The 15473-nt window shown below is 51.4% G+C and overlaps 1 protein-coding gene across 8 annotated transcripts in view; it reads right to left on the bottom strand.

Moving 5' to 3' along the window:
• ARHGEF18 (Rho/Rac guanine nucleotide exchange factor 18) overlaps positions 1 to 15473 on the bottom strand; it is a 103228-nt gene that overhangs the window by 66256 nt on the left and 21499 nt on the right. For all 8 annotated transcript variants that reach the window (XM_081498534.1, XM_081498535.1, XM_081498538.1 and 5 more), the window contains exons 4-11: positions 9243 to 9508; positions 8070 to 8220; positions 7309 to 7423; positions 6225 to 6282; positions 5849 to 5893; positions 5206 to 5283; positions 3235 to 3337; positions 2953 to 3094 (exon numbers count right to left, since the gene is read on the bottom strand). In XM_081498534.1, coding sequence (XP_081354660.1) covers positions 2953 to 3094; positions 3235 to 3337; positions 5206 to 5283; positions 5849 to 5893; positions 6225 to 6282; positions 7309 to 7423; positions 8070 to 8220; positions 9243 to 9508 — 958 coding nt within the window. The remainder of the gene's footprint in view (positions 1 to 2952; positions 3095 to 3234; positions 3338 to 5205; positions 5284 to 5848; positions 5894 to 6224; positions 6283 to 7308; positions 7424 to 8069; positions 8221 to 9242; positions 9509 to 15473) is intronic.

Below are 15473 nucleotides of genomic sequence, written 5' to 3'. Positions count from 1 at the left end.
TATGACAATATACAGCCTTAAGGTACTCCTTTCCCAATTTTGAACCAGTCCATTGTTCCATGTCTGTTGTTCCATGTCCAGTTCTAACTATTGCTTCTTGACTTGTATATAGGTTTCACAGGAGGCAGGAAAGGTGGTCTGGTATTCCCATCTCTTTAAGAATTTTCCACAGTCTGTTGTGATCTACACAGTCAAAGGCTTTAGCATAGTCAATGAAGCAGAAATAGATGTTTTTCTGGAATTCTCTAGCTTTTTCTGTGATCCAACAGATGTTGGGAATTTGATCTCTGGTTCCTCTGCCTTTTCTAAATCCAGCTTGAACACCTGGAAGTTCATGGTTCATATACTGTTGAAGCCTGGCTTGGAGAATTTTGAGCATTACTTTGCTAATGTGTGAGATGACTGCAATTGTGCAATAGATTGAATATATATACATATATATTTATTTATTTAAAAATACTCAACTCTGCATCAACATAGATGCATTTCTCTACTGGATCAGTACTGGCTCAGTTCTGGATCTCTGCCCTCACCCTTCCTTCTGCCAACTTCCCACCTGCTCCTTGAATTTGATGCCTGAGATAGAGCTCCTTGGGGCTTGATTCTGGCCTTCCAGGGAGGTCTCAGTATCCAGCAGACCTCACCCCCACCCCACCCAGATGAAGAGATGAGGAAATCAGCAGAAACAGGAAGTCATTTGCTGGTCAGGAAGATTCCCTGGAGGAAGGCATGGCAACCCACTCCAGTATTCTTGCCTGGAGAATCCCATAGACAGAGGACCTGGTGGGCTACAGTCCATGGGGTCGCAAAGAGTCAGACACTACTAAAGCAAATTTAGCACACACCTGCTGCTTAAAAGGACTTGAAGATGCTGAAGACTTTGCAAAGCCTGGGTGGCCTGCTCTGGAGATCGTTCACAGGGTCAGAAAGCAGGTTGGAGATCTTTGGAGAGAAAGCTCCAAATGGGTCCACTCCTGACCACAGCAGCCAACAGGCCTGCCACCAGTAAAAACTACTCCGGCAAATGGGAGGAATGAGGAAGAAGGAAAATGCCCATGTGTGGGGCCAGGCAAGGCAGAAATGCAAAACCTGTGGCTCAGGTCTTGAGGAGGTACCTGCCCCCAGGGTGGAGGGACCGAACTCACTGCATGGCCCACCCTGGGGCCAATTCTCTATTGCACTCGCCCACTGATTCTCACCTGGGCAATCCTAGCTCCCAGGGGACATTTGGCCACATCTAGAGACATTTTTGGTTGTCATGACTCATGGGGCAGGTGTTAACAGCATCTAGTGGGTGGAGGCAAGGGATGCTGCTCAACATCCTGCAATGCACAAAACAGCCCTCCCCTCCCTCAACAAAGAATGACCAGGCCTCAAAGAGCAATAGGGCCAAGGTGGAGGAACCCTGCAGCAGCCTGAATTTGCAACTAGCATGCAGTCAGTCGCCAATGCCTCCTCTTTGCCCCTTGTCAAAAAAGCAAAGTTCTAAATCTCATAAAAGACCAGAGTCATCTCCCTCCAAGGCCTTTGGAACCCAGAACTTTTTCCTGTTTTCTGTGTTGGCCTTCCCAGGTGGCTCAGTGGTAAAAAATCTGCCTGCCAATGTGGGTGACGCGGGTTCGATCCCTGGGTTGGGAAGATCCCCTGGAGAAGGAAATGACAACCTACTCCAGTATTCTGGCTTGGGAAATCCCATGGATGAGGAGCCTGGCAGGCTATAGTCATGGGGTCACAAAAAAGTCCGTACATGGCTTAGCGACTAAACAAAACAAACAAAATGTTTTCCTGAGCAGAGACTGTTATTCCCGTGACAGTGCTGGGAGGCAGGAAATTGCCTGTTAATGGGCTGATCCTGCCTCCTCCCCCTCTCTCTCTCCCTCCAATTCATGTATTACAGACCTAACCCCTTTCACTACATCATGCCTGCGTGCATACTAAGTTGCTAAATCATGTCCGACTCTTTGCGACCCTACAGACTATAGCCCTCGGGGTTCCACTGTCCATGGAATTCTCCAGGCAAATATACTGGAGTGGGTTACCATTTCCTCCTCCAGGGGATCTTGCTGACCCAGGGATCGAACTCAGTTCTCTTGCGTTGGCAGGCGGATTCTTTACCACTGAGCCACCAGGGAAGCCCCATCAGAGCATCATAAAGTGGCCTTATTTGGAAATAGGGTTATTGCTAATGTATTTAGTTCAGTGAGGTCATACTGAGTTAAGGTTGGCCCCTAATCCTTAGGCAAAGGGGAATTTGAGGCATGAACATGAGTATGGGGACAATGCCACGTGAAGACCATAGTTCTGCTGGCACAAGCCATCGGACTTCCAGAAGCCAGCAGAGATGCTTGGGATGGACCCTTTCCCAGCACCTGTAGAGGGAGCTGATACCTTGATCTTGAACTTCTCCAGAACTCTGAGACAATGCATTTCTGTGGTTTTAGCTGGCCAGATTGTAGCTAACTAATACACTGGCTGAGTCTGGATTTCACCAACAACAAAAGCTGAAACTTACAGGGAATTTGGGAGTTCCAAACTTCCCTGGTGGTCCAGTGACTAACACTCTGCACTCCCATGGCACGGGGCCTGGGTTCCATCCCTGGTCAGGGAACTAGATCCCACATGCTGCAACTGAGAGTTCACATGCCACAACTAAAGATTCTGCATGCTGAAACGAAGACTGAAGATCATGCGTGCTGAAACTAAGATCTGGTGCAGCCCAGTAAATGAATTAATAAGCATTTTTTAAAAAAGGAACTTGTGTGGGGGGAGTCCAAGCTAACCAAATACACCCTGCTCTTAGGGATAGATTCCTGGTGACCTCCAGGAAGCCATGGTTGGCCTGAGCTGGAAAGAGGACGCAAAGATGGAAGGAGGCCGTGGGAACAATTTAGGGGAAGTGAGGCAGAAAAAGTGGCTGCCATCCAGGGTGACGGGCTGGGCCACCGGACTCACCAGAGCTCAGAAAAGGTTTGCCACACAGAGGGCAGCTGGAGTGGCCAGAGAAGGTTCCTCGAGCCAGCTGGTGCCCGTTGATACATTCTTTCCTTTCTCGCGCATCCTGACCTTTGTCCTTCTGATGCACTGGGGTCTTCCCCTGTTGGGGATAGAGGTGGACCTTAGAATGCCCCGTGTGTCCATTCCCACCTGGAATCACAAGGCTCTGGGGCCGGGGACACCCTGGCAAGCTGGAGAAGGCAGAGAGGGTCCCCCCAACCCCTGGCCCAACCCTCTAACCTTCTCCTTCTGCCTGGTGACTCGATTGCGCAGGGAGCTCAGGCTGCGTTTCACCCTGGTGCCCCTGTCACTTCTCTCCGTCTTCCCCATGCTGTCCTCGCTCCTAAGGGGTGGAGAGTTTGGTGAGGAGGGTTACAGCAGACCCGAAAGGCCCTTTTGGGCCAGTTCTGCAGGTCACTCCTGGGATCCACCTGGAGTCTGTCTACCTGTGGCCCCTCTATCCTGTTCTACCCTCGCTGTGGTCCTGAACTCTTTCTCTCTCCTCTCACTCACTTATTCACTCAAGACACATTTACCAGGCTTCCCTGGTGGCACAGTGGATAAGAATCTGCTTGCCAACGCAAGAGACACAGGTTCGATTCCTAGTCCGGCAAGATCCCACATGCTGTGGGGCAACGAAGCTAATGTGCCGCAACTACTGAACCTGTGCTATAGAGCCTGGGAGCCACAATGACTGAAGCTCAAGCAACTAGAGCCCACGCTCCACAACAAGAGAAGCCATCGCAATGAGGAGCCCAAGCACCACAACTAGAGAAAAGCCTGTGCAGCCAGCAACAAGTACCGAGTGCAATTGTATATATATATACATACATAGATATAGATATAGTATGTATATACTATAGTTTGCATACAGATACAGTATGTATATATATATATAGATGTATATATATATATATATAGAGAGAGAGAGAGAGAGAGATATAGATATCTATCTCTCTCTATATATATATGTATATATAGAGAGAGCTTCCCTGGTGGCTCAAAAGAATCTGCTGCAATTTGGGAGACCCAGGTTTGATCCCTGGGTCGGGAAGATCTCCTGGAGAAGGGCATGGCAATCCAGTCCAGTATTCTTGCCTAGAGAATTCCACGGACAGAGGAGCCTGGTGGGCTACAGTCCATGGGGTCACAAAGAGTCAGACTTGACTGAGCGACTAACACTTTCACTTTCATATATATATATAGGGCTTCCCAGGTGGCTCAGTGGTAAAGAATCCACCTGCCAAGCAGGAGATCCAGATTTGATCCCTGGATCAGAGAGATCCCCTGGAGAAGGGGATGTCAACCCACTCTAGTGGGTTTTCTTGCCTGGAAAAATCCCATGGACAGAGGAGCCTGGCAGGCTACTGTCTACAGGGTCTCAAAGAGTCAGACCCGACTGAGCGACTGATCGCGTGCACACACACACACACATACATATACATATAAAACATTTATGGAGGCTTGCAAAGTTCTAGCAAACTTGCGGACTGGGGTTGGCTAGGGGAAAGCGACATGGACTCAAGCTTGAGGTGCCTTGATGGACCTTGACCATCTCTGCCTCATCCCTCTGATTCACACCCCCTTCCTATCTTATCAGCCTGAAACCCTGTCCATTCTTCCCATGGGATGTCTCTAAAATCCCCCTGCCCTCTTCCCACCCAACACTCTAGCCCTAGATCTTACCTCTCCTGGATGACCAGCACACTCTCATTTAATAAATACATATTTAGTCATTGTATGTATTTATTATAATACATATAATACAAAGAAACCCAACCGCTGCAGAATCGAGTCCCTGGAGGGAGATTCCACGCCTCTAGTCTGCACCCTTGATGGTGCTCACCATCACTGGTCACCACAGAGCTGTGGACTTCTGCTTCCCAGGGGCAATCTGGCCTTTGCTGACTCCCCTCCCCACCTCCCAGACCCATCCCAACACCATTCCTGTGGAAGGCACCTACTTCTTTTCCCCATCTCTATCTCAGCATACTGGCAAACTCCTACTTTTCCACTGGAAGCCAGCTCAAGCTGTCACCTCCTCTGAGAAGTCTTCCCCTGCCCTCCCAGGGAGTATGAGGAGCCCCCTGCCACCCTCACTGTTGCTCTGGTGATTCCAGTAAGAAGATGGGGGCCCCAACCCCTCATCCCATCTCAGGCCCCTGCCCTCTCAATTCAGTGCTGGCCCCGCCCACAGCTCTGGGTACTCACTCAGACAGGAACTCAAACCAGGTGAGGTTCGAAGCTGCTCCTCCGGGGCAGACCGACAAGCGAGCCCTCTGCCGGGCCCTGCAGGGTCAGAGGGGACAGACATCAGGATTGGCAGCCCTTCCCCCTGACCCTTAGCAGCCCCCTCATCTGTCCCTCTCTTCCAGGGCTTCCATGGACAGGTGTGCAGCCTATGACCAGGGATCCCATCATCCCTCCACATGTGGGCTTGGATACGTGGTCATTGTGATGGGTTTTCCAGCAGAGGGTAGTAACAGGTCTTGGTCAAACAAAATCAATATGTCGGGAAGATTTTTCCAATAGATGGCAGCAATTTGGGAAAGGGCCACCTTTTCCTGGTTGTACAAAAGTACAGCATGGCTGGTGGCAGCTTGCTTCTGTGTCCTGTCCTTCCCCACACCTGTGCCTCCTCCCACCTCTCCAGTCATCGTTTTCTTCCCATTTCTCCCCGTCTTCACACATGTCCCCTTTACCCGTCCACTCTTCCACCTGTCCCCACACCTGTCTTCCCATATCTGTTCTCTGCTTGCGTCCCTCATCCCTGTCCACCCCTGTCCCCCTACACCTGTCTTCTACATCTGTCACACACACCTGTTCCCCCACACCTAGCCCGCCATCCACTTACCCATGGTACTGTCGGAGTTCTTCAAGCACCTGCTGAACAATCAACCTGAGCGACGGGTCGGATAAAAACAGTCCACAGTTGCCCCCAATGACAGACATTCCCCCACACGAGCTGTGAATGCCTGACCTGGCCCTGGTCCTGATGCGACCCCTAACTGGGAGCCCCAAACCCTCTCCTGATGCTGTCGAGAACCTTCTGAGGTGCCTGGGAGAAAGTCGGTGTGGGAGAGGAGACTGAAGTTATTAGAGGGGGACTGTGGCTGGCCCTGCTCACTTTTACAGCCAACGATGCTACATCCCTGCATTCCTCTTCCCCAAACCTTGACCCCCTTGGTTGTCCTGGGGGTCCCTCTCCCACCTAAGGGGCAGACACTCACACATGATTTGGCTCCACATGATCCTTTTCCATGCACTCCAGCACTGGTGGGTCCAGGCCTGGAAGCAGCCCCCACCCCAGGAGACATAGGTGTGAAAGGTGCCCTGGGGCAGGACCAGCCTGGCATACAACCCCTGAATGCACCCCTGCAAAACTGGAGCCAGTCCAGATGGGGCTTGCCATTCTCGGGGAGGGGGAGAGTTGTAAAGAGGACAGAGAGCCAGGGACGGAAGTATCCGGCTGTGTCATGAGCTTACAAAGGGCAAAACGCTTTACACATATTAGGTCAGTGAACTCTCAAAGTGATGCTAAGGAGATACTCTGATTGTCTTTCTTAGCGAGAAAGCAGAGGAGGTTCAGAGACTTGCTAGAAAGTGGTAAATTCCTGGACTTCCCTGGTGGTACAGCGATTAAGAATCTGCCTGCCAGTGCAGGGGACATGGGTTCGACCCCTGGTCCGGGAAGATTCCACATGCCTTGGAATGCCTCGTGCGCCACATCTACTGAGCCTGTGTTCTTAGAACCCTCAAGACATGTGCCAGAGCTACTAAAGCCTGTGTACCCTAGAGCCTGTGCTCCACAACAGGAGAAGCCACTGCAATGAGAAGCCCATGCACCGCACTGAAGAGTAGCCCCTGCTTGCTGCAACTAGAGAAATCCTGCACACAGCAATGAAGACCCAGTGCAGCCAAAAAATAAATTAGTAAATAAAAATTAAAAAAAAAAAAAAAAGAAAGTGGTAGCTTCTGGTTTGGCCTGTAGGTCTTTCTGATATCAGAGGGACACAAGCTCTTCAGATAGAGATTCAGAGAAAAAGAAGGAGATAAAGAAAGAGACAGAATCAGGGGAGGAAGAGAGTCCTGGCGGTCATTCCAATATTGTGTCCACCTTGGCTTGAGAGTCCCCTGGGAGGGTGAGGGGGAAGGGCAGATGATGGAGGAGCCATGTCACCCCTCCCCCAGCATTCTGCCCAATTCCTGCTGAGGGGACCCTAAGCCTCCTCCACCAGCCCCAACTAGGGGACTCTCCAGCAGAATCCCCCTACCCTACTTGTCTGAATGAAGGAAACCCCCAGGCTGGGCTACCTTGAACAGCTGGAGGCGGCACTTCCAAAGCTGGAAAGATTTCCAGGGAGCTGATCTCATCGAACGACACGGGAACAGACCGTGACCTCGCTCTTTTCTCGGGGCTGTCACATTCCTGCAGGGAATAAGCATCTCGCTAAGCCTGGAGGCAGCCTGGGCTGCAGGCAGTTTCCCTGGGTCGAGGGTCCCCAGCTCCAGCTGCAGACAGGGGCTACCCTCAGCCTTGGGGCACGGGAGCAGGGATGGGTCTCCATAGCAGCCGAGGGCTGGAGCCAAGGACCATATCAGCCAAGGACCACCCCCCAGCTGTGGGCTGGAGTTTCGGAATTCTGAGCCACAAATTCCAGCCACAGCCAGAAACTCCCCCCCAGTCACAGTCAGGGGCAGAGATGCCCCAGGTGGAGGCCTCAGCTCCAAGAGGGCATTCTCCAGCTTTGGGCTAAAATCCCAGACCTGAGATGAGCTCTTCTCTGTTGCAAAGTTCAGTCACAGACAGGGCTTCCACCCAGCTGCAAAGATTCAGAGACAAGCCTGAGCTCCCTAGCCCAAGGGATGGCGCTTACAGCCAAGGATCTCAGGCCAGCAAAGGACCTTCAGGCTTGGGCTGGAGTCTTAGGACCCAGAGACTCTCTGTCATGGGCAACACCTGCCATGATGGGTCAGTCCCTCCAGCTATGTGTAAGGCACCCCTGGGTCCCACAGAGCCAGCTCCTGGGCGCATAGTTGTGTTATTAACCGGGGTGGTTGGGGGTTGCACCAACCTTGCTTGGTTGCTCTGCGGGAGTTCCACCCCCAGGCAGACACCCTTGGGTCCAGGCCTGCAGGCCCTCTCCTGGCAGGTTCAGAGCGAGACTGGCCAGTGTCCGAGGCAGACAGGGCCCCTCATTCACAGCTGAGGATTCGATGCTGAGCCTGGTGGAGAACAAGAGGGAGTCAGGTCTCTTCCACTGGGCTGTTGTCCCAGCTCCAGCACAGGGGTCTGGGGGGAACCCTTTGGTGGTCCTATGAAGGGGGCAGGGCACAGAGAGTGGTCCAGATCTCCCAGTACCAGGGGAGTGGACGGGAAACCTGGCTGGAGGATTTGATGCTGAAGTTCCATTTGCATCACAGGTCCACTGCTTTTTTACACAGACTAGATTAATATTTGGGGAGAACTGTGAGGGGTGGGGGCTTCCCAGGTGGTGCAATGGTAAAGGATCTGCCTACTAATGCAAGAGACGTAAAAGACTGGGGTTCAATCCCTGGGTCGGGAAGATCCTCTGGAGGAGGACATGGCAACCCACTCCAACATTCTTGCCTGGAGAATCCAATGGACAGAGGAGACTGGTGGTCTACAGTCCATGGGGTTGCAAAAGAGCTGGACACAACTGAAGTGACTGAGCACACAAGCATGTGAGGGGTGCAGGGAAAAAGGGAGGCAGGGGGAAGGGTTGAGGGGGGGCCCCACAACTAAAGCAATCCACTGTTTCGGGCTGCCACTGTCCTGTGTGGGTGGTGCCAAGCACCCATTTGTGTTTCGAACAGAAGCGCATCTGCGGTTCTGTGCTGCGTATGCAAGGGACACATTTAGGAGTCTCTGGGTTTGAGCAGGGAGAGGGTGCATGCCTGTGTGTTGAGTGTGGGCATGTACCCCCGGTGTGTGAGAACACGTGTGCACATCTGGGTCCAAGTGTGCCTGCTGGCTTCACGCAGCCTCCAGGTTGGGCTGGTGCACACTCCTTCAGTGTGTGCATGCTCACCCGTGCACACAGATCGGTGTGCCCCTGCACACGTGTGCACCTCCGGAGCAGGTCTTTGGGGCTGCCTCTGATAGCACAGACACCTCTGGTGGCCCTTGAGCTAGGTGACCCAGAGGTGGTGGCGGGGGAGAGGGGCAGCGTGTGGCCACCCCGGAAGGTGTGTCCTGGAAGGCGGTGACGCGGTCAGGGGCTGACCTCTGCCGGCTCTCGGAACAGCTCCTCGACCTCTCCCAGCTGCGTCTCCGAGCGAGGCCCTGGGACCTCGCAGTGCTGGAGAGGGGCGTTTCTCCTCTGGCTTCTTCGCTAGGGGGGCCACTGCCCCTGGCCCCCCCAGGCTGGCTGTGTGAAAGGACTTCGAGGCCCAGGTCCTGGAGATACTCACTGCCCTGAAGGGCCCCCAAGTCCAGGCTGAGGTCCTCTGAACTCTCGCTACCACCGAGCAGTCCTGGGATTCCATCCTCCTGGAGACAGATGGGGGAAAGGCCTTGACCCACAGGCAGCGAAGACCCCCCACATCCAGACCCTCCCTGCCATCCCCCACTTGTCAAACCCAGGCTCTGGGCCTAGCTCTTGGCAGGTGGGGTAGAATGGGGGTGGTCCCCTCAGTGCAGGCCTTCAAGGCCTTAGTCCTCTGAAAAGGGGCTGGAAATCAGGGCTACTGGCCCCGACTCCACCTCCGTTGCTGAGTTTCTGTCTGATCATTTTATGAAATAGGCCATGTAACTTCTGTCCTCTATCCTCTGTCCTGTCTGCCGGCTCATCCAGCTTGCTTTAAGCCTCTTATAAGATCATGAGTGTGAACGCAATTTGTACAAGCAGTGTACTCCAATACTTTGGCCACCTGATTCGAAGAACCGACTCATTGGAAAAGACCCTGATGCTGGGAAAGTTTGAAGGCAGGAGGAGAAGGGGACAGCAGAGGATGAGATGGTTGGATGGCTTCATTGACTTGATGGACGTGAGTTTGAGCAAGCTCCAGGAGTTGATGATGGACAGAGAAGCCTGGAGTGCTGCAGTCCATGGGGTCACAAAGAGTTAGACAGGACTGAGCGACTGAACTGAACTGCCAGTCTCCTTGATGCTACTGGCTGAATTTCAGGCAGTATTGTGGCTCCTAGGCTTTCCCCGGGGATGCCCTTAGGGGTCTCCTAGACCCTAAGTCTCCCTCCCAAGCTGGGATTAGTGTGAAGTAAGTGAGGAACCCACCTCGGGCACAAAATTGTAGTGGGTGCCCCCAAACTCAGAGGTCAAGAAAAGCATATTTTAATACAATTTTTTTTTAAGTTTGTAATTTTCATTTTTTTCTCTTTCCTTTCTTTTTTTGTTTGGCCACACCTCATGGCATGGGAAACTTCTCCCACCAGGAATTGAACTCCTGCTGCTGTAGTGGAAATGCAGTCTTGACCACTGGACCGTCAGTAAGTGTAAGTAACTCAGTCGTGTCTAACTCTCTGCAATCCCATGGACTGTAGCCTACCAGGCTTCTCTGTCCATGGGATTCTCCAGGCAAGAATGTTGGAATGGTAGCCATTCCCTTCTCCAGGGGATCTTCCCAACCCAGGGATCAAACCAAGGTCTCACACATTGTGGGCAAATTCTTTACCGTCTGAGCCTCAGGGAAGCCCTAAGGACCCCCAGGGAAGCCCTTAATACAACAATAACAAAAAATCCCAAGAAACTTCAATATAGTGCAAAGAGTTTCATGATGAACAAATTATCAAAGTGTTACAACATGACAGGGACTTCCCTGGTGATCCAGTGGTTAGGACTTGGCACTTTCACTGCCGGTTTGGGAACTAAGATCCCATATGCTGTGTGCTGTGGCCAAAAATTTTTTAAAAGGCGGGGCTTCCATGGTAGCTCAGAGGTAAAGAATCCACCTGCCAATGCAGGAGACACAGGTTCAATCCCTGATACGGGAGGATCCCACTTGCCTTGGAGCAACTAAGCCTGTGTGCCACAACTACTGAGCCTGTGCTCTAGAGCCCTTGAGCCACAACTACTGAGCCAACATGCTGCAATTACTGAAGCCTGTGCACCCTAAGCCCATGCTCTGCAACGACAGGCCACCGAAATGAGACGCCTGTGTACCACAACTAGAGAGTAGCCCCTGTCGCCACAACTAGAGAAAACCTGTGTGCAGCAACCAAGACCCAGCATAGCTAAAAGTAAATACATAAATAAATAATTTAAAAAAATTAAGAGATGACAGTATTGGACCCTGCACTTCGCTCACCTCACCGTATTTCCAGCCCCTGGCTCCATCATACCAGAGAGTAGCTTGGAACCTTTGAGCTCCTAAATCTGCTCCAATACCTTCCTCTCCCTCCTCCGCACAGTATTTACAAAGGGCTCCAGGGTCTGCTGGAGAAGGCAATGGGTCCATGGGTCGCAAAGAGCCAGACACGACTGAGCGACTTCACTTTCACTTTTCACTTTCATGCATTGGAGAAGGAAATGGCAACCCACTCCAGTGTTCTTGCCTGGAGAATCCCAGGGACGGTGGAGCCTGGTGGGCTGCCGTCTATGAGGTCGCACAGAGTCGGACACGACTGAAGTGACTTAGCAGCAGCAGCAGCAGCCAGGGTCTGCCGCCTCCTGCTTCCAGCCCCTCTGCAGCCTCATGTTCCCACCCACCCAAGAGGCAGCTGTTAGACTCCAAAGATACACAGAGGTGGATGATGACGTCACATCCACCAAAGCACCAACCAGTTGCCTTCCCAACAGGGCCTTATCCTTAATCCCATTGCAGTTCTACCAGGGGCTTTGTTGTCCACTTTCCAGATCAGGAGACTGAGGCTCAGGGAGGAGAAAGGACTGTGTAGCCTCGGGTCACACAGTTGGTAAATGGCAGAGCCAGACTCAAACTCTGTGGGATCTGTCTGGATCCAAGCTCTATGCTCTTTCTTGCTCTACTTCCTTCTCTATTTCTTTTTCTAGTCTTTTCTTTGCTCTCTCCTCTCCCTCTCATTCATCCTTTTTTTTTTCTTCCTAGCCAGGGCACCTCTTTTTTCATTTCCCTGGAGAATCTCTTCTCCTAGGCCATCCAGAGGCAGCCTGGTAAACTCCTATTCATCCTTCAAAACCCACCTTGGGCATGCCCTCCAGGCTGCCTTCCTGACTCTTCCAATCTAAATAAGGTGTCCCTCCCCTGGGTTGTCAGGGTCTGCAGGATAAGGACTATTCCTTTCCAGGCTGTTGTTAACGCTGTCCTCAGACAGGGTTTGGTGGGTAGGTGGCTGGTCCACCCCCCATGCTCCAGGCAAAACCAACCCTGAGATGTGGCCTTAGGCATCTATGTGAGCTCAGGCAGTCCTTGATGGACTGTCCTGATTGGTGGCCTAAGGGGCCCACTGAGCAGACCTGCCACCCTTGATGGTTTCTACAAGAGGCTCCCAGGATAGAATTGCCAGATAAGATACTGGATGCCCAGTGAAATTCAAACTTCAGATAAATGACTATTTTTTTTCTAGTGTAAATAGATTACAAACATTGCAGTATTTGGCATTCAATTCTAACTGGGCATCCTGTAATTTTATTTGCTCAATTTTGCAAGCCTACCTATCCGTGGGCCTTTTGGCCGGTCATGGCCGGTCTTTACTAGGAAAGTTGGAACAGGGAGGTCCCTACTAACACTTGATGAGGGAATTTTCAGAGAAGTAGCCAACTGAAAGTGGGAAATACCTGGACTTCTCTGGTGGTCCATTGGATAAGAATCCACCTGCCAATGCAGGGGACATGGGTTCAATCCCTGGTCTGGGAAGACCCCACATGGTGTGGGCCACCTAAGCCTGAGTGTCACCACTACTGAGCCCACACACTCTAGAGCCCACACTCAGTGACAAGAGAAGCCACCGTAATGAGAAGCCCACGCACACAACTAGTGAATAGCCCCTGCTTGCTGCAACTAGAGAAAGCCCGTGTGCAGCAATGAGGACTCAGCATAGCCCAAAACAAGCAACAAATAAATAAACAAAATTTTTAAAAAAGAAAGAGGAAAATACTTGCCAGCCAAGAGCCAGGCATTTGGTTGGCTGGGGATCTTGGCTGGTGGGAGGCAGGTAGCAGTGTCCGTACCTGACTTGAATGAGGTTGGAAGAGCTCTACAGGGTCTGGCTTTTTCTCTAAACTTCCCCCACTTGGAACTCTACAGTTTTGATGCCTTAAAGTAAAATATATATGGGGCTTCCCTGGCACCTCAGTGGTAAAGCATCTGCCTGCCAATGCAGGAGACTGGGGTTTGATCTCTGGGTCAGGAAGATCCCCTGGAGGAAGAAATGGCAACCCACTCCAGTATTCTTGTCTGGGAAATACCAGGGCCAGGGAAGCCTGGCAGGCTACAGTCCATGAGGTCGCAAAGAGTCAGACACAACTTAGTAACAGCAACAAAAATATAACATAGAATTCACCATTGTAATAATTTTGTGTACAACTCTGTGGCATTAAGTACATTTACTCAATATGCAATCATCATCACTCTCCATCTCCAGAACTTTTTTTCATCTCCCCCCCAAGGAGGGTTTGTACCCAGTAAACAGTAACTGCTTGTTCTCACCTCCTCCAGCTTCTAGTCACCTTGACTCCACCATGTCTCATTGAATTTGCCTATTCTTTGTTGTTGTTCAGTTGCTAAATTGTGTCTGACTCTCTGTGACTCCATGGACTGCAGCATGCCAGGCTTCCCTGTCCTTCACTATCTCCCTGAGTTTGCTCAAACTCATATCCTTTGAGTCAATGATGCCATCCAATCATCTCATCCTCTGTCGTCCCCTTCTCTTCCTGCCCTCAGTCTTTCCCAGCATCAGGATTTTTCCCGATGAGTTGGCTCTTTGCATAAGGCTTTGGCCACCTTCCTATTCTAAGCACCTTGTATAAGTGAAATCGTACAATGTTTGTCCACTTCTGTCTAATTTATTTCACTTAGCTTAATGTTTTCAAGTTCATATGTGTTCTAGCACAGGTCACGGTTTCCTTTCTTTTTAAGGAAGGATAACATTTCATTGTATGGATGGACCACACTGTGTGGATATAAATAAAACTGCATTTTGTTTATTTGGTCTTTGATGGACAATTGAGTGGCTTCCACCTTTTAGCTCTTGTGGATTTTGCTGCTATGAATACAGGTGTACAAATGTCTGAGTCTCCATTTTTACTTCTTTTGGGTAGATCTGTAGAAGCGGTGTTGCTAGATCATACAATTCTCTGGCTTTTGGAGCCCTGGTCATATTTTCCTCGGTCTGCCCTCTTGAATTTCTCCTTTGCACCCACTAATCTGTTTTCTTTTTTTTTTGGCTGCTCTGTGTGGCATGTGGGATCTTAGTTCCCTGACCAGGGATTGAACCCATGCCCCCTGCAGTGGAAGCATGGCATCTCAACCACTGGAACTCCAGGGAAGTTCCTGCACCCACTGCTCTGATTCCCCCCACCTGCCTGGCTGCTCCTTCTCTGTCTGCCGCTTCCTCCCTGTGTCTTTCATACACCAGGGTCCCTCTCCTTCAGTCTCTGTCCAAAAAACCCACCCCTCTGGCCCTGGCTCGTCCGGGTTCCTCTGATTCTCCTCTGACTTCGCCAGCCGCCTTTCTGAGGTCACTCCCATCCCATCCCATCCCGGGTGTCTGGACAACCTCTACCAACTCCCATCTTCCTCTGCCACAGCCCCTAGTTTCCTCGCATCTCTGGTTTTCATCCTCCTGTAAATATAAACACGTCAGGACAGCCTCTTGGCCTGGACTGGGCGCCCCCCCCCACCATCTCCGCATCTGGCCTCCCTCACAGGAGGCAGAAGTGGGAACCCAGCCAGGGCTTTGGGTGGAAGGGGAGGGTGGATGGCTGTGGCAGGTACAGTGAGGGAGGGGGAGGGAGGGGGCTTCGTCCTTTGCTGGGGAACTTGTATCTTTCCTCCAACATTTCCTGGGTGGGAAACAGGAGCCAGCCCACTAGGAGCCTCCTCGGGCATCTGCCCAAACATAGGTATGCTGGCCCTGACACCCCAGAGAGCATGCCATCAACTCAGACTCCTGCTCCCTGGACCCAGGGGAACCTTGGGGGATGGGTGCCTCCCCACTCCCGCAGACCCAGAGGCGAGATGCCCCAGGAATTTCCACTCTATAAAAACGGCTAGCTGTGTGCAGATTTAAATAGTACACGGATCAACATTTTTTTAAAAATGTAAATGGCTATTTATCTCCTTGTACTTTAGGAAAAATATAGCACACCAGAGCAACTTTGTGTCTCTGGTTCTGTTTCATCATGTAAAACAGGGAACGAGTTTCAAACAAGAGAGCAAAATAGGGACAGAGGGTTTTCTGATGGCTGGAAGGGTAGAAAGGCCTTTGTCAGGGTTTGCATCCTTGATGTGGCTTTTGTTAGCTCAGTGTGACCTCAGGCAAGTTTCTAACCCTCTCTGGGCCTCAGTCTTGTCATCTC

The sequence above is a fragment of the Giraffa tippelskirchi genome, chromosome 6, assembly GCF_054371585.1.
Source record: "Giraffa tippelskirchi isolate mGirTip1 chromosome 6, T2T-mGirTip1v1.2.pri, whole genome shotgun sequence".
NCBI classification, from domain to species: domain Eukaryota; kingdom Metazoa; phylum Chordata; class Mammalia; order Artiodactyla; family Giraffidae; genus Giraffa; species Giraffa tippelskirchi.
This window is presented reverse-complemented; position numbering and strand designations above follow the sequence as displayed.